Genomic DNA, 25,649 nt, shown 5'->3' with positions numbered 1-25,649 from the left:
GTCCCGCCATATATGGTAATCAAACGAACGCACTCGTGATCAGAACACCGGAGACTGATATGTTTTTGAGCAATAAATAATAATTTTATTTACACTTTTAATTCGGACGAGGAGCAAGACTTATTTTTCACCAAATCTCACCTTTCTCAATACCAATGGATGCAAACTGAATGTACAATCAATGCAGATGAGAAAAACCGGTGTAGCAGATTTTATTTATGTGAACAAGGTAAAGTACATAATAAATCCAAAAAAAAGTTCGCTCTATTTTTATTGTGTTTTATATTAAGCTCTCTTAATGTTTTATGTATTATATTGTATGAGACATACGCTGAAATATTGGTCAGATTGTAATACTCTGAGTTGAAAGTGAATCATTTAGTCATAATGTTAAGGAATTTAAATCTTAAAATGATAGAGCGATTGGACATTATCATTTTTTTATTGAGTTATTTATTGTTCGTACATAAAATAGGTACGACCTGGGTGGTCGAACACAACAGTTAAATTATGAAAATGTCTTGTTAAAAACGTTAACAATAAGAATCTAATACCAAAACAGGTCGTCATATCGGCTCATTTATGAAATATTATAAATACATATTTTTCAGATATGAATGCAAATATGATCATGGATGTTCACACAAATGCGTCAACACACCAGGAAGTTATTTCTGCACATGTTCAGATGATTATATATACGACAAAAATGACATTTCAAAGTGTGCCAGTAAGTATATTTAGTTGATTGGTCAATGATTTGTTTTTAAATGAATAGCTTGTCCTGACAATGGTGTGTTTATACAATGTGTATATACCTATTATCCCCCATTCTACAACTAAACATCCATTCTCGTTGTAATAAAATGCTGACATTATATAAGCAGTATGTGTATATTTGTGTGTAGGAATATGTACAGTTGTCGGAGGTTTATTGAACCCAAGACTCGAACAAATGCGCCTTGACGTTCCTGGGAAATGTCCTGTTCACATGATTGATAAAGGATCTTGGAAGGAAGCTATTTTTGGATGCAGTCAGTACGGTGCATATATAGCTGAGAGGAATATGTTGAATGAGGTAATTTAGCTTTCTATTTTCTCGTTTTACCGTTTTACTCAACAAGACGTGACGGATTATGCAAATTTTCAATCACCGACTTCAGAGTTAGAGTTACAATGATATGTGTATTGCGTTTTTGTTATTCATCATTTATAAGCAGAATTCGACGTTCTGGGACGGATTGAACTCGACTGGAATATGGATTAACGCAAGCGCAGATCACGAAAATAACACCATCGGTGGAGTTGAAAACCATAACGCAACATGTACTTTTATAAATAAACACGGCGTTCAACAAGCACCGTGCGTTACGCCCATGTCGTATATGTGCTTAGTGAGTGAGTAATTACGTTACCAAACTTTAACTAGGTAATTCCTTTGGTGATTGGAAGGTATCGAATAAGTCACCGGCGTAATTATTGCACGTTTCACCCAGGTCAAAACTCGTACACGTAATTTTCATTAGAAGAGCGCAATGTATTGTTGGAAAATCAATGTTTATAAACACAAATATCGTACATGCGCGAAGCGAAGACCACGACCCTTAAAAAATTCATTCCGGTATATTTTTTCTCACGTGTTAGCTTATCAAAAGTACACTTGTGAAGATGACCAAAGACTGAATGCACCGATGGGTATTATATCGTCCAGTCGCTTCCCGTATAGTTACGACACTAATCATGTATGCAGCTGGCTAATCCAAGTTAAAAAGTTCTATAAAATAAGGTAGGGTCAAGCAGCATGATTATAAAATGATAAAGTAGAAATATCTGCTTTTAATACGCAGAAATATACGAACTGTTGTGCACATTCTGTGAGTCAGAATTGTTAACAATATAACAAAAACTGTTTGTACGGTTATACGCCACTTTACATTAAATCAGCTGCTATGTGTTATTCAATACATATATAATAATTAGTTTATATTGTGCTATACTGACGAGGACGATTGTACTAAACTTTAATTTGACTTGATTTCGTTGCTATGACAGTATACTACAACTATTAAACGGACATTTCCGAAATGTGGAAACAAGAGTTCACTGATCCATGTACATAACATCTAAATATGACACGTTGTTATTCCATTTGAAAAAAGACTCTAGAAACAAAATAGATTAGAATAACATTATTTACACTAAAGGAAGCACACGTTAACCTTTAACGTTAAGAAAAAGCATACTGTTTATTTAAATTTGTTGCTTTTTAATAAATACTACTAACAATAACATTACTTGGTTTACCTTAGCCATCTGTGCGTTCCCTTGTAAAACAATGCTTGGCATACCTCTGCCATATATACATAACATAGATTCTACAAATAAATTTTAACTGCGTAATTTATTGCTGTTGTATTTTCTCTGTGTATAATAGGTACTGTACTTTATGTACCTTACTGTATTTTGCATGGGGATTGGGGGCAAGATCTGCTCACCACCCTTGCGCCGATAACGCGATCTTACTGGGGGGTCCGGGGCATGCCGCCCCTTGAAAAATTTGAAATATAGACCATCTGAAACGCTATTTCCTGCATGTTGAGAGGCAAATTGTGCTGACACAAAGGGCTTCATGCTGATTTTAGATGGGCGACGCCCCAACATTTTTGTCGAGGGTGTGACCGCCCCTTCTGCCAGCCCCCCCCCCTCGTTCCGCCGCCACTGAATTTACATGGCCTCTTGTAGAGGAGCAATCAGCTGAAGAGTGTTACCCTGTCTAAATAAGATTAAACAAACTACAAATTTTTAGTAATAACATCTAAATAAAACAGACATATGTAGGCTGAATAAATCGTAGTGGGATATCAGTATAGCAGCTATATATATGGCAATCTTTCCAAGTCGAGTCCTTGCCAGGTATGCACTGTGCAATTTAAACATTCATTAGGGCTTTGTTGAGTTAATGTTGGTATTCTGCTCTTGAAAGGCAGAGGCTGAAGCGATTTGCAACGCCCCCGATGCAATATCATCTTGCAAGTCCATGTAGTATTGGGTTTGTCTGAAAAAGGAGAGTTCTTTTAAGGAGTTTAAATACTCCTCTAGTGTGGATGGAGGCTCGGTGATTCGATTGGTTACTCAGTTGTGACAGTACTACAAAGTTGGTCACTAGTTTCTGTGATTACTCTACTAGGAGGCAGATCAGTAAGAAAAACTACATCTTGCTTGGCCAATGTGGTGCTATCAGTGTCATCCTTTCCTAACTACAATTTGTGTATTGTTGCAGCAATGATTTGGAAGGTAGGGGACGCATAACAATGTTCTACCAGGACATCAATGGAGTGTCCTGAGTCAATGTCTGGTTGCGCAGCGTTTTAGTCACAGACACTGGTCTCTTGATTCTGGGACAGCTGGTTTGATGTCAGTCGATAGTCGACCATGGCGTTCAACTTGGTATGTGTAATGGGGACAACTACCTCGGCTACTGCGCTACAACCCATGACACCTTTATGTACACCGGTAGTGGTAGTGGTAAAGCCGAAGGGGAGGGCAACAGGTCCACAGTTGTCTTTGAACAACAAACCTGATTTAAATTGCTGTTTTTGTGTAAATTACTTGTTTGCTCACTGGATCCAATAAAACTGAGTTGACCAGTTCTAGTGTGAAACAGCAGGTCCAAGTTTTGGAATAATGGTGAAATTAGTTAGTTTATTTGGGATACCTGTTTGAATAAGGTTTCCTACACATAACTTGTTGATTGATTATATTCCCCTTAGGTACGTACGCATGGGTGCCTGGGTGTAAATTACACAATTGAGATGTAGAATGGATAGTGCTGTGCAACAGGCAGCGATCGAGGGTTTTGTCCAGCAATCAGACTGTAGTTGCTCACTGCAAAATGTACTTGTAAGGTATTCACAAACCATGTTAGCTCAGTACTCATAATTCTTTTCATGTCGCTTGATCCATACTAACTAACATAGCGGCATTTAGGTCACTGATAATCTACCTTCCTTTGAGAGTAAAACTTGATTTTTAGAAATAAAGACCACCAGTGAAAAATCCAAAGTGAGTGGAACAATATAACATGGTGAGGACAGTTGTGGTAAAGAATGCTCGCCAGACTGAAACAAACAGTCCGAGAAACATTTTCAAGTTTCCGAAAAATGCGCATTTTGCTTTATTTTTAATAGAAAAAAACAACATTTTGAGAACTTTCACATATTTGCAACATTTTAGCAATAATAAACAGTTTTCATAAAATGTGCCCCAACTTGTATACATTTACGATAATTTTGTGTCTTTTTCACAATATTGTAATCATACCTTATAATTTTTGATTATTTGCCAAGATAAAATTCAAAATTAAACTATGTGAAATGACAGCTCACCAAAAGCCGAACTCCTGACAAATTTTGTAAGACCACTTATCATGCTACTGCAGTCTTTGTGTGAGGGAGTTTGCAAGAAATTTTTGACATCTTTGTTCTGGCCAAAGGTTGTCAAAAAAATTTCTGACATCTGTACTCTGGCCGAAGGTTGTCAAAAATTTCCCGACACCTGTGCTCTGGCCGAAGGCTGTCAACAATTTCTGACATCTGCGCTCTGGCCGAAAGTTGTCAACAATTTCTGACATCTGTGATCTAGGCCAAGGTTGCCAGAAATTTCTGACATTCATATTCAGAAAGTAAAAAAGACCACACCACCTAGTTCTCGTTAGGAAGTATTTCAATTTATTAAATATTAGTACTAAATTGAAAAAAGCAATTGTAATCAAATACAGGTCTATGTAAGTGAACATTCTGTGTAAAATATATCACCATAACACAGGGAATAGAAAATACAATTACAAGCAGCCTGTAGGCTGAGATAGTTCAGCTGTTATCAATGTACATAATTTTCAATTAAAGAACTGAAGATATCATTAGAAAATGAACAATATGTATAGTATCAAGCAATGGGACTTGCTGTTTTCAACAAAAATATAACTTAATCAAAAATAAACCAAAAATTACAAAAATATTCACTAAAATAAGAGAATTAAAGATATCATCACAAAATAAACAATGAGAAAAATCCACAAGTAGTACCTATATATGTATTAAATATCAAAGCAATCAGACTTGCGATTTGCAACAAGAAGTTGAAAATGTTACTTTTTACTAAAACTTACAAAAATATTCATCAAAATTAATATCAAAGCAATCAAACTTGCGTTTTTTACAAGAAGTTGGAAATGACGAAAATATTCACAAAGAATTGAGAATTTAAAATCTTGACATGAAATGACACATGCATTGTCTATAACAATACGCAAGTTAATGACACTAATTATGTGGGTCCTGTTCTGTGTCATCTTCAAGGAAGTCTGCAACTCCATCACATCTTACTTTACAGTAGTTTACACATTTTTCGTTGATATCGACTCCAACAACATTTCTACTGTGCAGAAGCCCCACCATTATACCAGTTCCTGTTACATAATAGAATGAGACAAATTTTAAACTTTTAAAATTTTCACTGCACACACTTTTTGAAATGCACATCTAAAATCCAATATTTAAAAGAATACCATAACAGTGTTACCACAGGCACTGAGAACACCCAATCACATGCAATCACACGAATAAGAACAAGTCTGATGACATTGGTCATGCAACTTTAGAACATTCTCCGCTAAAGCTTCATCTTTTAAGCCACCAAAAAGGTCACCAGGAATGCCTCCTAAAACAGTCTATAAGGATAATTTGAGCTTCTCTTTGGAAAACATGCTCAATGGTAAGTTATTTTGGCTATTCACAACAGAAACACCTAATCATTTCAGTAAAGTGGAAGACGTTTTGTTGTATTGAAAGGTGGTTTATAATTTATAATACTGTGAAATACTTCATTTTCGCTGGAATTAATTTTTGCTGAAAAGGCTTTTTGGGCGTTCTTTATGGAATTTATTTTCATTGATTTTTTGATGAGTTGAATGTGAAATACAGGAAATTATAATATATTCGCTGGATTTTATTTTCACGGAATCATCTCTTCAGCGAAAATAAATTTCAAGTGAAAATAAAGTATTCTACAGTAATTTCTTATTTCTAATCACCTGCTCCACATGTCCCATCTAAAATCCATGCTGATTTGCTACTGCAAAGTTTGATGACTTTTTCGTACAGCTGCTGCGGCTTTTGCTTCTTCGAAACAACATCCCCCTCGCCATCTTTTATGACTGACTCTGCTTTTACAATCCAAAAATTGTGTTGTGGCTCATCCACATGGACCTGGTCAAGTGTGATGACTCCATTTTCTGCATAGTACGCAATCACCACCCCATGGACAGACTCTGTTAATATTGATGTTGGTTCTGCAGAGAAAATGTAACAACTATAAGTAACAACTATATTTATTTGCCCCAGCCCCAAGGTGACAATCTAAGTAGTCCATTAATACTATATTATTTAATACGACCTGAGAATAGACAGAAGGATTCATTTACAAATTAGGTAAAACATATATGGCTCACCTTTCCTTGTATTTTCTACATAATAAAATATTTCCTCCACTTTAGTAAAAGTATTTGTTTTTATAAGTTCTCCTTTTATTCTAGTCATCAGACTGGTGTCACATAACAGGACAAGTCTATAATTGTCAATGCTGGTGTTGATTGTTTTTACAGTTATTACCAACTCTTTTATTTCCTCGGTTAGCCATTCCTGGAAAAAAATGAAGTGTAATAACTGACAATGGCTGAATAAGAAACAACAAGACAGATTTTACTAACTGCTTTGAAACACGTTTAAATACAAATGTAGCTACATGCATTTTAGCGAATTTGACTCCATGCATGAATTAACTGAATCTAAACTGCCAACAATCTTATTGTTAGGATATATATTGTACTTTATTCTAAATTAGCAACATCTTGAATTACCTGAATTATAAATTAGCTAAAATAACATGTTAGCTAAAAAGACATGTTTTACAGTATTTTAATCTCCCCCCGCACATGCATTTACTTATTTTTTTCACAGCTCTGCGAAGAGCAACTGCCTGGGCACAGAGCTCTGTCTCAACGCCTGGGCTTTCCAGATGCTAACAAAAACAAAAACTGGTACATGTTGGACAGCTCATCTTTTATGTTTTGTTTTTTTTCGGTAATAGCAATAAATTATGACCAGCATTGTTTGATGTGGCGCACATTGACTTGTAAACACAACCCCTCTCAGACAATACATTACTGGAAAAATTAGTGTACTAAAATGCCCTTTCAGCTGAGTTTGGGGTAATAGCGCAAGGTTGCAGCCTCGGTACAACACTCTTTGAGGCACCCGAACTTCTGATAATTTTAAATTATTTTTATGAGTGACAGTGCATGTAGTATAAAATTTTGGAAAAGTGGAAGTGATCGGTTTTTAACAAAAATAAAAAGCAATACAACTTCAATGAATCTAAACTATCATTGTATTATTTTTAAACAACTTATGATAACTATTAATACTTACATCAGGTACATCCACTATTACACAGTCAAAACCATTTGATTTAACACCATTCTCTTTTAAAGTCTTAGGTGACAGCTTCAGTACATCATGGTGCAAAACAATACCTTTTGAACCATCTATACCATATAGGCACTCTTGAACTGTATTCGAGTCCTTATCATTTCTTTTTCTAATACTTTGACAGTATCTGACAAAGGTATCAGGAATATTTGGTCTGAAAGGTAACTTTGTGAACCTGCTCAAGTTCTCTCTTTGTGTCTCTTTTGGAAACAACTCCATGGCTTCCTTCCACGTTTCTACTCCCATCATTTGTATGAATGCTCTTTGTATTAATGAGAGCTTAGTCAGAATTTGGCTCTCTTTTTCAAATGCTGTCAATGACAGGTTTTTGTCTACAACATCTGACACCAATGCCAGCACTGTGTCTGCATCTAAACTCTTTAAGTATTTAAACTTGTATGGCTTTATATCTGGCTTGTGTCCTTGGTCTTTCTTTTTAATTCTTTGTTCTTTGAGATCTCCATCTTCATATTTTTCAAACAGTTCCATAATTTTGTTATAGAGTAAACCATCATAAGATGCCAAAGCACATGCAACGTCTAAAGTTTGGCTGTTCTTATCCTGAAACAAATGAATAGTTAATATATCAAAGTGAACACTTAACTGAAAAAAAACAGCTCAACTTACAATGCACAGTTGGTTATTTGGTAAAATAAAGCAAATTATTCTGTCGGGTGGGAGCACCTGAAACCCATGTCTGTGAACGAGGTTTCATAAATGACCCTAAATAAGTAAAAAATTCCATACCATTTTCCTTGTTACAATGGGTAAAATACATACCCTAAATGCATTGAGTGGTAATTGTTTTGTCCAGGTTTGTGGTATCACATGCCTTTTTAACGCCCTTTTCAACAGACATGCATACCAGACCAGTTTTTTGAGTTAGACCCCTGGGCAAATTATGGCACCTTTATTTCAAAGTTGTGACATAGGCTTCAAGGAGACCTATGAATTCTAACTCAGTTTAGAAAATGGGATAAATTAAGTGAACAGATGCAACATTTTCATATTTTAGCTTTTTTCATACTGAACTCAGTAGTCAGAATTGCTCTGTACAAATATGCCACCCCACAGAACATTGAATGCACCGCAAATCGGCAAAAGACAAACAATTACTTTGTGTCAGTAAGTGAAAACACAAGATACATATACATAAGAGCAACAATACCTCATTCAGTATAACTTTGCACGACTCTTTCCACAATGTTGTTTTTGTATCTTTGGGCATTTCTTTTCTTCTTCCATAACATATCATAACCTATAGGAAGGTGGAAATCATGAAGTGTTAAAATAGTTTACTACAAAAATCTATAAAAATGACAGATGTTGAGCATTCTACCATTGGATCCTTTTGCATGGCGACATGGGGTGAAAAATTCATATCTAAAATCTGACATAAATTTTTTTTTTATTATAAATAGAGCTTCACCCCTGTTTTCTATGGAGATATTTGTAAAATATACCATTTTTGCATATTACAAGACAGTTTTTCTTTGAACAAAAAAAGTAATTTATTGATCACTTTTGCTCTAATGAGTAATTATATATAAATAAAATATTGTGATGGAATTCTGAACCTTAGTGGTGGTAGCAAACTACCGTAACATAATTTTTTTAGGTTATCTTCATATTATACATAAAAGGAGCCCGAATGAAGATTTGAGAGAAAATGTCAAAAGTAATGATTTCCACAAAAGTTGAAAAAATTATAATAAATAATAATAATTATCTACTATAAAGTGGGGATGTAGGTTGGCGCAGTGACACACTTACTCGCTTTGCATCTCTGCGACCTGGGTTCAATACCAGGCCGTGAAGCGGCTAGGCTTATTTGTTACCTGCATACATGGGTTCCACCTCAAAATCAGAATGTTGTGTTATTGTAACATCTGTTTTATTTTTTGGATCTGTAAGTGGGCCCACCGATCTATAAAAATCCTCAGGTTGGTGGCACAACATTTTTTAGACCCCCCCCCATTTTAATTCTCTTTTATCTCTGGTTTCATGATCCATTAACAAAATTTCAAAGCTATCATATTCATCTCAACTGTGCTACCATTAAACCAAATTCTGTCATAGTTATTTTTAGGTATAAACTGTAATTATATTGTGGTAGTAATGTGGGCACAACAAAATATCACACATTTGTTCATGACCTGCTTTTTTGTAACCCTCCTCTAAGTGTTTTAGTTTTTGTGTGTGAATTTGATGAGATGAGAAGACAGTCATCTATTAGAAATGGAGAACCAATTTAAGTCAATTTGATTACTTAATGTGGAATAGTTGTCAATTTACCTTTTCTTTCAGAGAAAGTGCATGACGAAATTCTCCTGTCTTGTTGTGTCTCACCCCCAACCACTTTCTTTCCTCATTATTGAGGCCAGCATAAACAACACAGTTTACAGTTTTGAGCTTTTCATCCTGTGGGAATTTTCTGGCTAACTCCTGAATTGCCAATAATGTGTGTTGTCCACCTATGACATCATATTGGTAACCATTTCTCTAATTGGTAGGGAAACAAAAAAAATAAGATTATGAAGGCAGAGCAGAGCATTGTATTAAAATCAATCTGCTAAGATATAAGTAAACATGCAGGTCACTAATGATTTCCCCACTTAGCCAACCTAGATTTCCAAATACTGCACTCATACCAGTTATAAAAATATGATAGTCCAAAAACTAGATCATAAGATATGCCCTGCCAGAGAGGATAACAGAAATTAGGATCTTATATCTTATTTTATATCTCTAATTTTTTATTTTTAAAACAACTGAAAAAAGAAATTTCAACCAATAGAAGATCTGTCCTAATGGTATTGCTAGCTTCACACATGCATTTCACTTAGGCCTACCTAAATGTTTTGTTTACTGAGTAAACAGAATTAAAAACTTTGGCACATTCACAAAGCAAAATGTGTGTCCGCTTATAGCATACCTAAATGTGGGCTAGTATAGGCAACCTAACCAGGAAGCTGTCTTTTTACAGCTCCATGCCTAAACCCACACAATTCGATCAGCTAGGCCGTATGTTCATCTTCATTCTATGAATTGGTAAGACCCGTACATTAACGAGTACATTAACTAGTGTTTGAGGGGATCATGATCTGGGAATGGTGAAAAACAAATTTGATGACATAGCAACTAAGTTTTATCTATTTACAAAAAGTATATCGATAAATTGGGCTACTACTAAGTGAAAAGTAACTTTTGTAATCAAAACAAAGCCATTTCTAACAAACGCTTGTGGTTCATTCCTTCGTCTTTTTGTTTCCTGTTGCAGTGAATGAGGTTGGATGACTAATTTGCATACATTTAGTTGGGGTTTAAACCCGTCTGTCTTAATGTGTATTTTTCGGATATAGGCTTGACTATCTAAAGAAACAATATTATCAGTATTTCCACACACTCAAAAAAACAACAACAATAAATATAATACCTTAGCTCCATCAAACTGTTCAGCAGAGGAAACATCTTTTACCAATAAACACAGCGGCTGATAGGACTCATCTTTGTATTTTTCCATGGATTTCACTAATTTGTCTAAAAATACTTTATCTGGTACTCTGATTTGTTGGCCACCTTGTAGTGCTCTGACAGATATAAGGAAATGACCTACAAAACATAATGGCAAAAAAGGTAGAAATAAGGTTATTATTCTAAATCAATATCACCAGACAGTTACTTATGCCATTCTAAGACAATCACTAGAAAGATGAAACAGGTAGCATGTTATTTGTAAGTTGTAACTGCAGTGATGATCACCAGAGAGTATAAAGATCTTTCACTGAAATAACACTCTCTGTGAAAATTGGACATGTCATCGTGTTGGAGGCATTTATTTATTTATGTTGATATTATGTAAGCACAGAGTTGATCTTTTATGTGAAAAGATATCTTAAAATATGCTGTTTTTGAGTGTGTAATTAAATCAAAAAAGATCATGAATTTTTTAAGATTTGATTTAGAACCAGGCACCTCTACCTGGAAAAAGATATGTAGTTAAAGTGCAATGGTCTACAATGATAAAAATATATGCACATACCACAAAAAGCATGTTGAACAGTTGATTGTGTATCTTGTTTGCATTCTTCTATATCTGTGTTATATTTTTGACGTTTGAGTGACACCACACTAACATCTTTTGTACTGTCACTGATACGACGTTTGGCCTTTCTGACCCTAAAAATGAGAAATTTATAAAAATGAAATGTCTGTTAGCATATTATTCACAGATTTGGGTGAAAATTTAGTATGTTATAAACACACAAATTTAGTATGTTATATCATGGAGGTCTTTTTTTACCACCATGGTTATATACACACATAAAAAAAAAATCACCATAACATGGAAAATTTGTTTTAAATGAAAAAATTGGTGAGACCATTGATATTCTGACAAAATCCTTGATACAGATAGACACCAGAAATATAATTGCTTAAATTAAAAGTAGAAATAAATATTTTAATGTATTGTTAATGGAGAAGCTTTATACTGTATTTTATTAATTATGCCTGCATAGTCAAGTAAATTTTTAAAGACATCAGATAAAAATCACTGAAGTTATGGCACCTGGAAGAAAAACCAATCAGCAACCATATCTCATTAATTATGCATTGCAGTACTCCAATATCAAATTTGGTTATCCTTGCATGTTTGTTTGTAACATATATAAATTATAAAATGATTAGGAAAATGACAAAATCTTTCCACTACCATACCTTACCTTCTATATATACTACAGGCAAGGTAAAAAGCACATCAGAAACATTTCATTGAACTATCATGAACAAGAACATTTACAAGAAATACTCTCTGTGATTGGGTCCCTTCATTTAGAAGGGGACTTTTTGATTGGTTGTTTGCAGGATTTTGTACATATGGGAAAACTGCATGATATTCACCATGGTTTTTGTAGGAAGGCCGAGTAGCCGTCACAAAAGGGCGTGGTAAACGATAATGGGACTGATAACAGAATAAATATGGTGGTATGAAAATAATTCAATACTCACGCTTTCTCAAATGACTTATCACTGCTCTCACTACATGAAGCACTGTCACTCGATAAAGACATATCTTCAACATCACTACAAGAGTCACTGGAATTTCCTGGAGCAGTATTTCGTTCAGTATTTGTAGAAAGCATTTCACTGAACAAAGAAACAAACTCTCTTACATTACTTGTTTCTTTAAACTTTTTGCTATACTGTGACTTATTCCATTCAAAGTATGTACGTTCCAATACATATGGGCAAGTAATGGAAGATCCAGAATCTGAATGAAAAAAAAACTGCAAAAAAAAAGAACATATTGACACTATTATAGCCGTACTCTAGGTGAAATTAAACAACTCTCTACATTTAATTTCAATTTGTTACATGTTAAGAGGCATTTTTTTCATTGTTTATAAACTTTTTTATATGTAATTAAGACACAATTAAGTTACACAACACTACATACAATGTAAATGCAACATTACTTCCACAGGTTTTATTAAAATGTTTGTTTTTTTATTTATAATAATAAAAATTATGTGTTTGCATGCTGATATATTAGCTACTGGTAATACTAACTTTTATAATATTATTCTGGTACTGTAGAATACTTTATTTTCGCTTGGAATTTATTTTCGCTATTTTCGCTGAAGGGATGATTCCGTGAAAATAAAATCCAGCGAATATAGAATATCATCAAAAATCAGTGAAAATAAATTCCATAAAAAACGCCCAAAAAGCCTTTTCAGCGAAAATTAATTCCAGTGAAAATAAAGTATTCCACAGTATATTACATAAAATCCATGACAACATCTGATCCACCGACTATATGCATCATTCCAGCTCAGCCAATGTGAACTTTCAACTGGAACACTTTAAAGTTATATTGCCTGTTATATTTTCTTAAAAGCTCTTGACAAAAGTGGTTAATTTGATCCATTAACTAAACCCAACTGCACTATTCACGAGATGTGTAGAAGAGATTATCATAAAGAGGATGTTCTAAATATTTAATCGAAAGCCATGCTGGATCATTCTAGTTCACACGAGACAGGCATCGGGTACTGTCATAAATAAAACTTGTACGCAGCAAATGTAAAAAAAACAATGACCGACATTTCGGCAGATGCAAACGTTATAGTGCGATGCAATGCATTGGACAAAGTACAAAAACCATGAATTCAAAGCAAAATGGTTATTTTCGTCTGTTACCAGGAATTCCCCAAGTCAAGCCTACATCACAGCAACCAATCACAGACTAGCTTAAACAATAGCTTTCCCTGACGATAATACTTAGCAACAATATTTCCCCCATGCTAACTTGAAAAATCTTTTGTTTTTGTCTTGTTTCCATTTCCGGTCTGTCTTATAGAAAAAATTCTCTTTTATCTGAACCATCTATGATATACAACAACAGCAACACAAAATCTGATATTTCAGTTATAATTTTGACTAAGCAATACAGAGAATAAAGAAAGTTTGCATAGGTTTTGAGGGGTATACTTTTGGGTCTTTGCCACAGTTTCATGGCTGAAATGTATTTGTTTGGATTTGGATTAAACTATGCCTCAAGGACGGGGAAAACATAGTGATCCAACTACTAGTATTTTTTTTTTTTTTTTACATACGTGTAGTTTAGTTTCCCATTCTCTTTTGAGGGGACCAGTATAATATTTTCAGTAATGAATCCTACACTCATGCATACAAAATGGGTACTACTAGTAACTGTAATTTCTGGGTTATTCACAGTTTTAAGTTCGACGCAGTCATAAAGCACGATACAGTTAACACAGCTCCTACGCCGATATTTATTGATGCTGACATTACGAGGCATAATGCAGTGCCAGCATCGATAAATTTCGGTACAGGAATTGGGTAAACTGCATCATGATCGTGAAAGTAAAACAGACAAATAAATTAATGAAACAAATACCTTCACAGCGTCGGTTTTCTTTGGATAAACTTCAACATTTTCAACATGAGGATAAGGGACGCCAGTCTTTCTATCGGTGAGCCTGTCTTTCTTCTTTCCTTCATTCACATAAACGTATATTTTAGGTCCGTCCTCTTCTAACCACCAACTCCTTCTTCCCATTTTGAAAATAAACACGTTTGTTGACTGCGTAATTTGGTAACGTTCCGTATGTACGAGCGCTTGAGCGTAAACACCAAGAAGCACGATAAGCAACTGACTGACTCCAACACTGAGAGCTGGTTGGTATTAATCATTTTAAAACAAAAGAGGTAATCACCCAAGCTGTGAGTTCCGCTGTGTAGAATTACAGTTCAAAAGTGAAGGTGTGATTACAGGATCTTGATCTCGGGAATTAAACCAGCTGTATTGCTCATCTTCATAGAGGATTCTGGGAGCCAACATTTCAAGACAGTTTCACTTACTGGTGTGGGGGATGTTTTGTTAAAAGTTGTATCATATTATGTGATTTGTGGTCATTCAGTTGTGATCGGTATGTTTGTATTAATAAATATATAATGAAACACTGAAAATATTTATCCATGACCCATTGCATGTCAGAATTACCTGACCTATTTTTATACATTCTACATAAAAACCCCTCGTGAAAATCTTTTCGCCCAGTTAGGCGCTTGACATGACACGCGCAATCGGTAGACCGGAAAATTGGTGTGTAGGTGTTTTTCTCCCAATATACCGATTATAAAGTTACAACGATTTTATAGTTGATGTGTGTCCCGTGTCATTGTTAATTTACACCACCAATAATACTATGAATGGTCGAATCATGGAGAGTGTCCACGAGTGTTCGTTTACAACATTATTCGACGAATCTGTTAACAGTGTGGTTACTTTGTTCGACGATTCACTTGAAGGTGAGAATACTCGCTCATCCATACACACTGTATTTGATAGTTCTATTTCTGATACAAGTATAAGAACACAGTTCGATGAAAGCACCAGTAGCAGGAGCATTGACTCTTTCAGCGAACGCGGTGTTGCTGTCAACTCCCCGCAGACCGAACCAGCAGCAAGTTCTACGCCAAACAAAACTTATAGCACGAAGCGCCGTCGACTAAGTCAGCCAATACGTAACCCAGTTGATGTGTTATGTGAGACATGTTGCAATGACTATTGTATTCGAGATCTAACCGTGAACGACGTGCTTCAGTGCGAGCGGGAAATGAAAAATTTAAACGAGTCTAAGCAAAAACAATTCATTTTGAAGGTCATTCGAGATTCGTCATTCAAAAGATACATCAAAGGCAAAGTTTATGCAGAAACTAATTTGCGAATTTATGGAAAGGATGTATGTATTTTTTGTTGGTGCATGGTGTTCAATGTCTCACGCTACAGATTCAGAGAGTGCCAAAAGCTGTTCCGCCGAGATATTATTACTGTGAAGCACGGCAATTTATACAGGGGTGGCATGCGTGACAAAACTTCAACATCAATTGCATGGATGCGCTTTTATTTTGAGAGAATGGGCGACTACATGCCACACAACACCAAAGTTGTTTTACCATGTTCCTGGACAAAAATTATGGTGTATGAAAGAATGATCAATGAATTCGAGCAGAGAGGTTTTTGCAGACAAGACACCATTTGCTATGATTATTTCTGCAGGATGTGGACAACACATTTGTCAGAATTCACCATTGGCAAGGTATTTATTATCTTTGGGTATTTATGTTCCACAGTCAGCTGGTATCGGTATCGCTGGGTGTATATGATAGAGAGAAGAGCCAAATTTAATGCGTAAAAATAGAACGCGTATTTTGACCTCTATGTGACTAACCAATGACTGGACACGATACGTTTGCGGTCGTTGCCAAAGAGCCCAGCGTCCGTCGCCTGGTAATGCTCTTCCGTTTCACCCCCTCCGGATTGTTTACTTTCGCAGCCTAATCGCAGGTTTTTCGAAAAACGTCGAAAAAACACAAGAATTAATATAAATTTTACTGTTTTGGGCGGATTATTAATAGAGAATAATGTCTTTATTACAAAAATGCTGAAAACCGTGAGTTTTTGCCTTAGTTATTTTGTTATCGGCGAAAAACTGCGAACTTGGCAAATTTGGTTGCACAACTTCCCTCTATCATATGCACCCAGCGACAGCGATGCCAGCTGGCGGTGCCCCATACAACCAATCCAAATGGTTTTCTTAGAGTTGGTTATCTGAGATTTTTTTTCATAGCCTTTCATTCGATGTTGGTTAATTTTGCCTGCTACATTTGACTGATTGCAAAATTGACACACTATTCGACGATGTATTTACAAACAAAAGGACGTCTGGGCTTATTTTTAAAAGCTTTGTATTATCGGACAATGACATTCGAAGTGTGAAATACTGACCGGGATTGAACATATACGGCACACATCCTGCTTGACAACTTTGTAATATGAAAACAAAACATACTATCTATACACCTGAACTAATAAACGTTGTGTTAAGGTTTCACTTGGAATAAACAAGAATTGTGAGAGCTACATGTATTTATATTTGAACTTCCATGGTAAACTGAAAAACACAAGTAGAGATAATGGCTAATCTGCATAAACATTCGCTCAGTAAGAAGTTTGTTCATGCTCATAATTAAAATGGCTGTAACAGTTCCAAACTTAAACCAGAGGGACTGTGTTTAAACCTATTATTGTTTTGTAAAAAGTTAAATAATACATAATATGAAGATCCTGTCATTACTTTTTCTTTCGCCATGTTTCTTTTTTATTATTTATGTACAGCCTTGCTAAATCTTGCTAAGCATTCAAAAGAGAGAATGTTTGTACCTGTTTTCTATATTTTAAAATTGTTTTTTTTGAGTATGTTCCACTATTCACATTGATGTAAAATTTTAACAGTCTATAGCCAAGACTGTTTGGATAATAATAGAGCCTGCATCTATACCTTAATTAAATAAAACTGTGTGAAGAATTCTTTAATGTTTAACTGAACAAACCACAAATTTTACCAGACTGGTAAATTTTCCAAAACCCAGTGGAAATTAGTCATTTTTACGTTATTCAGTGAGAATGTGTGTGTATGTGGGTAGCTATTTGTCACCCTGTACGTACATGTTTATTTTTTTTATTCACCATAAAAACACATTAACACAGTTTTGTACATGTAGTTGGACCCGTTTCTTCAAGTGGTTCACCTTAATATGTACATAAATTATACATAATAAATTTATACATGATATTTTTCCAGAGTTAAATTACATATTTTCTTAATTGGTACCGGTAATTTGATTTGTTATATGCATTGATTTTTCTTTGTGTAGGGTAATGAGTTTGTAGCGTGTAGCACATGTGTACAATTAGATGAACAGTATCAGAAGGCAAAGTCAGCTGTGGAGAGAAACAGAATTAGAGCATTGGTAATTCTACATAACCATCAAGTTGAGTAAGTATTTGTATTCCTTTATTGCTGGATTGGTAGATTTGTATAAAGGTATGGTAGGTAAAAAACAATAAAGATGAGGATTTGTTTATTTCTAATTTTCTGACTTCTTCTTTGAAGCAGTTGCTTTCACATTCGCTTTGTAGGTATTCAAAATGTTATCGCTTAAAATGTTCACCCTATACATTAAAGACTACACCTTTTAGAGAAATTAGTCGCACATGTACAGACAATAGGCATGTCAATCACACAGATCAGGATCAAAGAATTACCAGTCACTGGTAGCATAGTGGTTGTCGCATAAATAAAAACTTTATTTTCAATGTTATGACAGACGTTGAATTTTTGGTGATTTTTTTTGTGGCTTATTATGTTTTATATTTAGTTGAAACCTTTTTGTAAACTTATGTAGGTTAATTTGACCCTTAACTTAAATCCAACATGTGCACAATTTGTGAGAAATCCAGGAAATCATCTGTGGGTTTTGCCTGAAAAATGGCTAAGTTATTTGACTTAGTTCAAATTAAATCCCAAGATGCAACAGTGAGTAGCTCACTAACATTGGCCTGGGGAGTCTGGTTGCACATTTAAAGCATTAACTAACAAAAAATGGTGTGGTAAGACAGAAAAAACTTGGCAAAAGCACATTACAGCCAAAACAAAGTTAGCTTGGACTTTCAGTTGCAAGACAGAACAAAACAAACTCAGCCTATGATACATTTAAAAAATAAACGCAATCAAAGTCGCCAACCACATGTATTGGAAATAAATAGAACATCAGCCTCCTTCAATCACGCCACAGTTTTTAGTAATCATGCTCACGTAATGTAATTACTCGTATTCACTGTGAAACTGCTTTCGTGTTGTGTTAATACAAACATGATTTAAACTTGTTCCTTTTGGTATTTTTTCTTTGCCAACGTATTCAATATACGGAAATAGTGCTTGTGTGTGCGTTTGCAGAGTGAAAAGGCAGGTGTTACTTCATGTCGCAACGTGTTCTCTTGGAGTGAACTGTACTTCAATTTTGCTTTGTCCTAAACAATAACATTAGCTTATGGTATTAGATGAGTTTGACCCCTGATCAGTAATTTGCATATGCCCTGTCAGTCAACTGTAGATAGGCAACCGGTTATGTCTATTTATGCAAATGAGCCAATTAAAACAACAACACTGCCACATGCATTCACTTATTAATTTTTTGATGCAAATTTAACAGAGTTCCACTAATAATTTTAATTTCAAATTTTTACAGAATACAGATGTTCATACAATGCCATAAAAAATTAAAAAGTGAAATTTGTCAAAATTTGAAAAATAAACTGTGTTATTTGTGATATTAGTTGCGTGAAGTGTTATTTCTGTTATTTGTTTTACAACCATAAAATTATTCTCTGTAGTGGATTTTCGTGTTGAATAAAATTATTATTTATTTCCAACGTGCGTGGTCGGCGCCTTTGATTGCGTTTATTCTCGAAATGTATCATCGGCAGCGTTTATTTTGTCGTGTCCCACAACTGAAAGTCCAAGCTGACTTTGTTTTGGCTGTATGTAGTCGTCTGGATTTACCATGTTTATTTGGGACTCCCTAAGTAGCCGAGAACTCTTTTTTAAAATTTACTGTTTTCACGCGTTGTACTGTATGAAGTATAGTAAAATATATATACATATGTTTTTGAAAAGAAAAAATGATTAGTTTTTAACAAAAATTAAAATACAACTTCAATATGTTATGAGAGTCTAGCAAGTATGCATGTGCAGAAGGCAGACTGTTTGACAATGCATCATCGGGACTGCACTTATTTTTATGAATCGATGTTGTTTTTTTAATTCACATTTTTTGTCATATTGTGGAGTTGGTTTAGTTCAAGTTAGTCACTTACTTTATCCTCTTTATGCTTTCTAGAAAAGAGCGTAAACGATTCCATTACCATAGAGAGAAAGCCGAGAAGGAGCCAGACGAAATACTGACTATTATACAAGATGGCATGGATCAAAATAAAACTGATTTACCACATCTGATTAAAGAAGACAAGGGAACCTCTAATTTACATAGACTTAGGTCACATGTTACAGGTATTGTTTGTTTTGTACTGACTGTTTAGCTGCTGTGATTGGGAAATATAATTGTACAGATAATCAGTTACAGTACTCCTGCATAACATTCGATGAACTATAAATTTTACTGAAATAACTTGTGGAGACATAACATTCACTAAAGAGTAGAGTACAATATTTACAGTAGTTAAAATACTACTTCCATTGAGTAAGAGGAACTACATTACAAGTTTATCTTGCGAATATCTATGTTAGTACTAACATTTAATGTTTTTTTTACCCCAAACATCAAGGAAATATTGTGCATACAGGTGTGACATCTGGGAAGTTGCCATATGTATATATTGACTTTAATCAAGTGCCACATGACTCCAACTTAACATTAAATGTTCTGTTAGAAGTGCTAGTTGCTGCCAAAAATCATCTTGCCAAAGTACTGTATCTCCAACTAGATAACTGTTTCCGTGAAAACAAAAACCGTTATGTTCTCAGCTTCATGTCATTATTAGTGGAACTAGATATATTTGAAGAGGTAAGTATTTATTCAAGTTATTACTGAAAAGATATCCTATTTCAACCAGTAGAACAACATCTACAAACCATGTGATATTTTATAGGGACCCTGATCTTTTTCATATTTTATGATGAAGTAAATGGGTAAATACAATGTTTCTTCACTTCCTATTCGCATATTTAGTATTGTAGGTTATGATTTGCACTTACCATGGACTCTGAATAAATAGCTTGATCTCCCCGTTACATTACTATTTTTCTGTTGTTAATATTTTAACGTGTAAGTTCCTGAATATTGGGAGAGTGCTGATATTACATTAGCTTGAAGCCTAGAAAGCGGTTCTAAGTTATCAAGACAGGAACAGCACATAATTCAATTACTAGTATCTCTGGTATTGTACTTATCTTTGAGATTTGTAATTGTATCAGATCAGATAAAAACTATGCAGCACATAAAACATGATTGTTACAGTTCCAATTTACTGTTTTTCTTCTGAAGGTGTATGTCAACTTTTTACCGGTTGGTCATACCCATGAAAATGTTGATCAGATGTTTTCTAAAATATCAACAGGCCTCAGGAAAGATAATGCATATACAGTTGAAGGTACGTTGTGCAAGCAATACATGTAGATAAAAATATTCAAAAACATATGTACTGATAGTAAAATCTAGGTACACATTCATTTTGAAAAACTTTACATATTTAGATTGTAATGAACAGTGTTTGCTAATGTCTTAATTATTTGTTAAATCCCAACAGATTGCTTCTTCTGTTTCATTTGTGACTGTAAATGTGTGTTATCCATGTAATGCTAATATTATTGTATATTTACAGATTTGATAAGTATTATCAAGAATGCCTATACACCTGCCATCAATGTGGCGGTATTGGGGCCACTTCTAAATATAAAAGAATGGCTGATACCACATCTATATGGTAATTTTAATGGACATTCAAAGCCACATAACTTTCGATTCAGAAAAGTTGACCAGAAAACATACATGCATTATAGATTATGGTCATCAGACCCATGGGAACCTCAGTGTACTAGTGAAGATGATGTTCCAGGCCTAATATGTTTCAAAGTAAGTTAGAAATAATTTATTTTTATCTCCTCAGTCCATCAGACTGATAAGTAATTTATTGATTACACAGTGTCCTGTTTCTGGCGAGAACACCAGGTGCTGTTACCTGCATTTTTTTTTAATTTTAACACAGTCACACCTACAGAAATGTGTTGGCACATATTATTGGAGGTTTGGGAGGTGTAGGTGTGATTGTGATAAGCTCAGGGTTTGCACTAGCGTGACTGCAAGATGAGTCCCAGTTACAAAATTTTAAACTTTATTTAGCAAAGCTAATGTTCTTTCTGTGTATGTTTTCATATTAGAGTACTCCATGTATAGATGACCCCCCAGAATGGGTAGTACCAAGTTTAATGAAATTAGATGTTGAAGCCCTGGAAAGATCCATTCCAAATGGTTTTGTTCACAGAATGCCATCTCATGCTGTACAATCTTGGAAAGATTTCATGAGTAATATAAAGGATTTAGAAAAAGTAAGTACCGGGTGTTCCATTTGTACTTGACATCGCGCATGTACACTGCATTGCAACACTTGACACCCACAATCCTATATGTTCTCTCTATGGATCCATGGTCGCACTGGAACGTTTGTGTAAAAGGGAGTTTTACATACTTGGACTTTTGACCAAACTATGTGCATTTATACATCTGGTCAGTCACTAATTACAGTTTTTAGCAAAGTGTTCTTTCCAGGCCTCTGAAACGACACTGTACCATGACGCTTGGACACTCGGTCGTGACGACGAAACAAAATTGGATGACAGTGTGAAAAAAACATGAACAGTCTAATTTAGCAAATGCATTGGTCATAATAATGTATGATTGACATCATAGATAATGTGTGTAAAGTTAATGTGAAAACAAAATCAACATAAATATATAGTTACATTGCAATAATGCGCTAATAAAAACATAAACAATCAAAGTTTATTGTAAATTTGCTTATTTTACTAGCATCTTGCTCCCAAAAAAGTTTAGAAACATTTGCACCTGGGGGTAAAATTAACTTCCCAAGACGGTAAAGTTATAATCACCGATGAGTGACAGGCCCATGTGCCTATTTTTAATTGTTAATTTACTATTAAACATTATAATGTTTGATTTTTCATAACTTGCAAGTTTTTTTATTGTGACTGTCATTTTCAGACTCCCGTAGATGTTCCTGAAAGGTGGCAGCTTCATGATTTAGTAGAGGCAGCAGAGGCCAAACAACAGTTAAGGCAAAATTCTGAAGATTTGGATGCAATGCCTGAAAATATACGAAGAATTGAACAGAATCTGAACCGTGCATGTAATCCAGTAAGTGCCATACTGATGGTACATAGAATCACATTAAGTTTGAAAAGTCAAATATCTATTATTTTCACTTGTTACATCCCTTTATTAGAGTGGATGTTGGTTACTTTTTAAAAAATGACAAAAATTTTATTTTTGTATACCGTATTTAGATCATTATTGGAAATCAAGGAAAGAAGGTTGTTCCTGAAGTACAGGAGATGGATGACTTCATTTCAGTTAAAGATGGTATGCTGGTTGCTGTTTGGGCACCTGATAATGATGCTAGGCCACAGATAGCTCAAGTCATTGCAAGGACAGACAGCAAACTGAAAATACATTGGTTTGTTGGGACATACACAGGTGTTTGGAAATCAGCATACCATGGGGTTGGAGCAAATAGAAATGCATGGGAGGATGAAGTTGAAGTAGAGTCTTGTATTTTATGGGATTTTGCGTTCACTAAATCAAACAAATTAAAGAAAGGCACTTCAGAAAATCTTAAGAAAAAGTATGCTGAGCTGGACAAATTCAATGCCAGGTTAGTTTTTATATTAATCGTATATTAATACAGGCAATATTTTTACTAACTGTATTCAGTATATTTAAAATATCAATATAGTTATCTAGAAATAAGGCAATTTGTGTCAATTTCTTGCAATATAAGAAAACACACAAAAATATTCTGGTATAAACAGTAATGTAAAATGTAGGCTGTTTTGCACAGTTGCATTGTAAAAAGTTTGTGGTTTCAGTTTTGGAATGAACTGTGTTCTATCATAATAGGTAATTAAATAAAGCGATTTTTCAGCTTTTGAGAAATGATTATCAAATTAGTCTTTTAAATGCAATTCCTTTTTTGTTTATCGTTTACTTTTTTCTCAACAGTGACAGTGACTGAAGTAATGAAAATATGTGCAGAAATCTGAGACGGGACTTCTTAAGGTTATTCAGTGGGTGACATTATCTTTGATAGGTTCTTTTATTTTAAGTTGACAGTAGTGAAAGTGGCTAATTTGTGTTAGCATTTACCCACAACTAATTGCAAGTCAAAATGCTGGTAAACCAGAGTTTTAAACTTGAACTGAATGCAACTCTGTATGATCTAAATTGAAACCCAAAAAATGTGTACTGTAATGACAGTTATGGTTGGAGTCGAACGGCATATCCTTGTGAATCTGTGTAGAATTTTTGGGTCTGTTATCGAACTTGTTGTATTGTAGTAAATGTTTAAATCTTCATTGGATGTGGCCCATCTTCATACAGTGTCGACTGTAATGTTCTTGAGAAATATTTTAATTTGCTAATTTTCTCTTGACAAATTTCATTATCATTTTCTGTAAATTGGATAGAGGTATTAAACTTTTTTTTTTAGTTGCTACATGTAGAAAACATTTATTTGTTTGCACTAAAATGCACATTTTAATAGAAGTGAGGACAGTTCTTACCAAGATTTTGTCATGGTCATTCTCAGTGTTATCAGAAATTTAGTACTGTTGTCGAAAATTTCTGACATCTCAACAGTGTTGTCGGAAATTTCTGACATTTCACATTGGTACTGTTTTCGGAAATTTCTGACATCTCAACATAACAGTGTTGTCGGAAATTTCTGACATTTTACATTGGTACTGTTGTCGGAAATTTCTGACATCTCAATATAACAGTGTTGTCAGAAATTTCTGACATTTCACATTGGTACTGTTGTCGGAAATTTCTGACATCTCATTATAACAGTGTTGTCGGAAATTTCTGACATCTCAATATAGCAGTGTTGTCGGAAATTTCTGACACTCTTTGTCTGGAGAGCCCTTTGGCACTTCTGAGAGCTTAGCAGTTGCTGATATTGAATTGTAATATGAGGATCAAAATCTAAAGTTTCTCGACTATCCAAACGATGGTATATTTTACCCAAATATTTTCTATTTCAATATGCATCTGTTAATTATAGTGAAATTACATATGGTAAACTGGATATTTGTAGGTTAGAAAGTTTCATAACATATTTTCTGTCCATAAAACTATACTGTTTGTCTCATATCATTCATTTTTGTTGTACAAAAGTGTTCTGTGAAATATCTTTTTTATGTATATATATTTTTAATGAAATAAACAATTTCTTACTGTTGCTGCCATACTAAGATCAAAGAATTTTTTTTTCAAGTGATATATAGTAACGTATACATTGATGGTTTTTGTAGTCGTGGACTATTTCACAGGCACTTTAGGCACACTTGTGACATACAATAATACTTTTCTATATTCGATCATAATAAAAAGTAAAATTATCTTCATTTCCAATACATTTTGTTAAATTTTCTGATCAAAAAATGTAAAAACCATGTTTTTCGAAAACTGGGAAATGTTTCTCGTCCTGTTAACAGTACCATGCCCACACTGCCCCACAGCTACAATTCGTCAGAGCCTAAGGTGACTTGAACCATAGTTGATGATATAATTGAAACGCCAATAAATGCCTGGTGAGGCTTTGTCCCAGTGGTAGAGAACATGTAGACCTCCAGTCATTGGCGCTCAGTGATGGGCTCACTAAAGTCGGAATCAAATTCCTCGGGCAGATGAAACCATGTAACTACTCAAGATCTTCATGTATTTAACCGTTGAGATCCCATATCTCCTGCAACCAAATAAAGCTCGCAGATGGTACTATTGTTGGCGTTTGCTTTGATGAAGTAATACAATGTGGAAACTATATAGACGATAATATGGTGGTTGAATTTTCAATTAGGACTAAAACCAGTTCTCTAAATGTTCAACTAATGATAACAACATGCGTGCTTTATTTAA

At 34.5% G+C, this 25,649-nt stretch overlaps 3 protein-coding genes across 3 annotated transcripts; 1 reads left to right on the top strand and 2 right to left on the bottom strand.

Moving 5' to 3' along the window:
* Positions 1-4,704: 4,704 nt before the first annotated feature.
* Positions 4,705-6,429, bottom strand: LOC146738032 (uncharacterized). Its single transcript, XM_085504683.1, has 3 exons — positions 6,384-6,429; positions 6,092-6,349; positions 4,705-5,467 (listed from the first exon to the last, which is right to left on the bottom strand). The coding sequence occupies exons 1-3, from the start codon at positions 6,427-6,429 to the stop codon at positions 5,322-5,324; spliced, it is 450 nt and encodes a 149-aa protein (XP_085360809.1). The 3' UTR covers positions 4,705-5,321.
* Positions 6,430-6,454: 25 nt separating this feature from the next.
* On the bottom strand, positions 6,455-15,029 carry LOC146738031 (uncharacterized). Its single transcript, XM_085504801.1, has 8 exons — positions 14,473-15,029; positions 12,558-12,835; positions 11,590-11,726; positions 10,984-11,159; positions 9,843-10,049; positions 8,716-8,805; positions 7,488-8,108; positions 6,455-6,698 (listed from the first exon to the last, which is right to left on the bottom strand). The coding sequence occupies exons 1-8, from the start codon at positions 14,632-14,634 to the stop codon at positions 6,474-6,476; spliced, it is 1,896 nt and encodes a 631-aa protein (XP_085360927.1). The 5' UTR covers positions 14,635-15,029; the 3' UTR covers positions 6,455-6,473.
* An 859-nt stretch (positions 15,030-15,888) lies between these two features.
* Positions 15,889-24,972, top strand: LOC146738030 (uncharacterized). Its single transcript, XM_085504800.1, has 10 exons — positions 15,889-16,177; positions 17,796-17,917; positions 19,821-19,990; positions 20,266-20,504; positions 20,985-21,090; positions 21,322-21,572; positions 21,878-22,045; positions 22,719-22,871; positions 23,021-23,388; positions 23,736-24,972. The coding sequence occupies exons 1-10, from the start codon at positions 15,941-15,943 to the stop codon at positions 23,746-23,748; spliced, it is 1,827 nt and encodes a 608-aa protein (XP_085360926.1). The 5' UTR covers positions 15,889-15,940; the 3' UTR covers positions 23,749-24,972.
* Positions 24,973-25,649: the final 677 nt, after the last annotated feature.

Source organism: Saccoglossus kowalevskii, chromosome 10 (assembly GCF_978046115.1).
Source record: "Saccoglossus kowalevskii chromosome 10, keSacKowa6.1, whole genome shotgun sequence".
Lineage (NCBI taxonomy): Eukaryota > Metazoa > Hemichordata > Enteropneusta > Harrimaniidae > Saccoglossus > Saccoglossus kowalevskii.
This window is presented reverse-complemented; position numbering and strand designations above follow the sequence as displayed.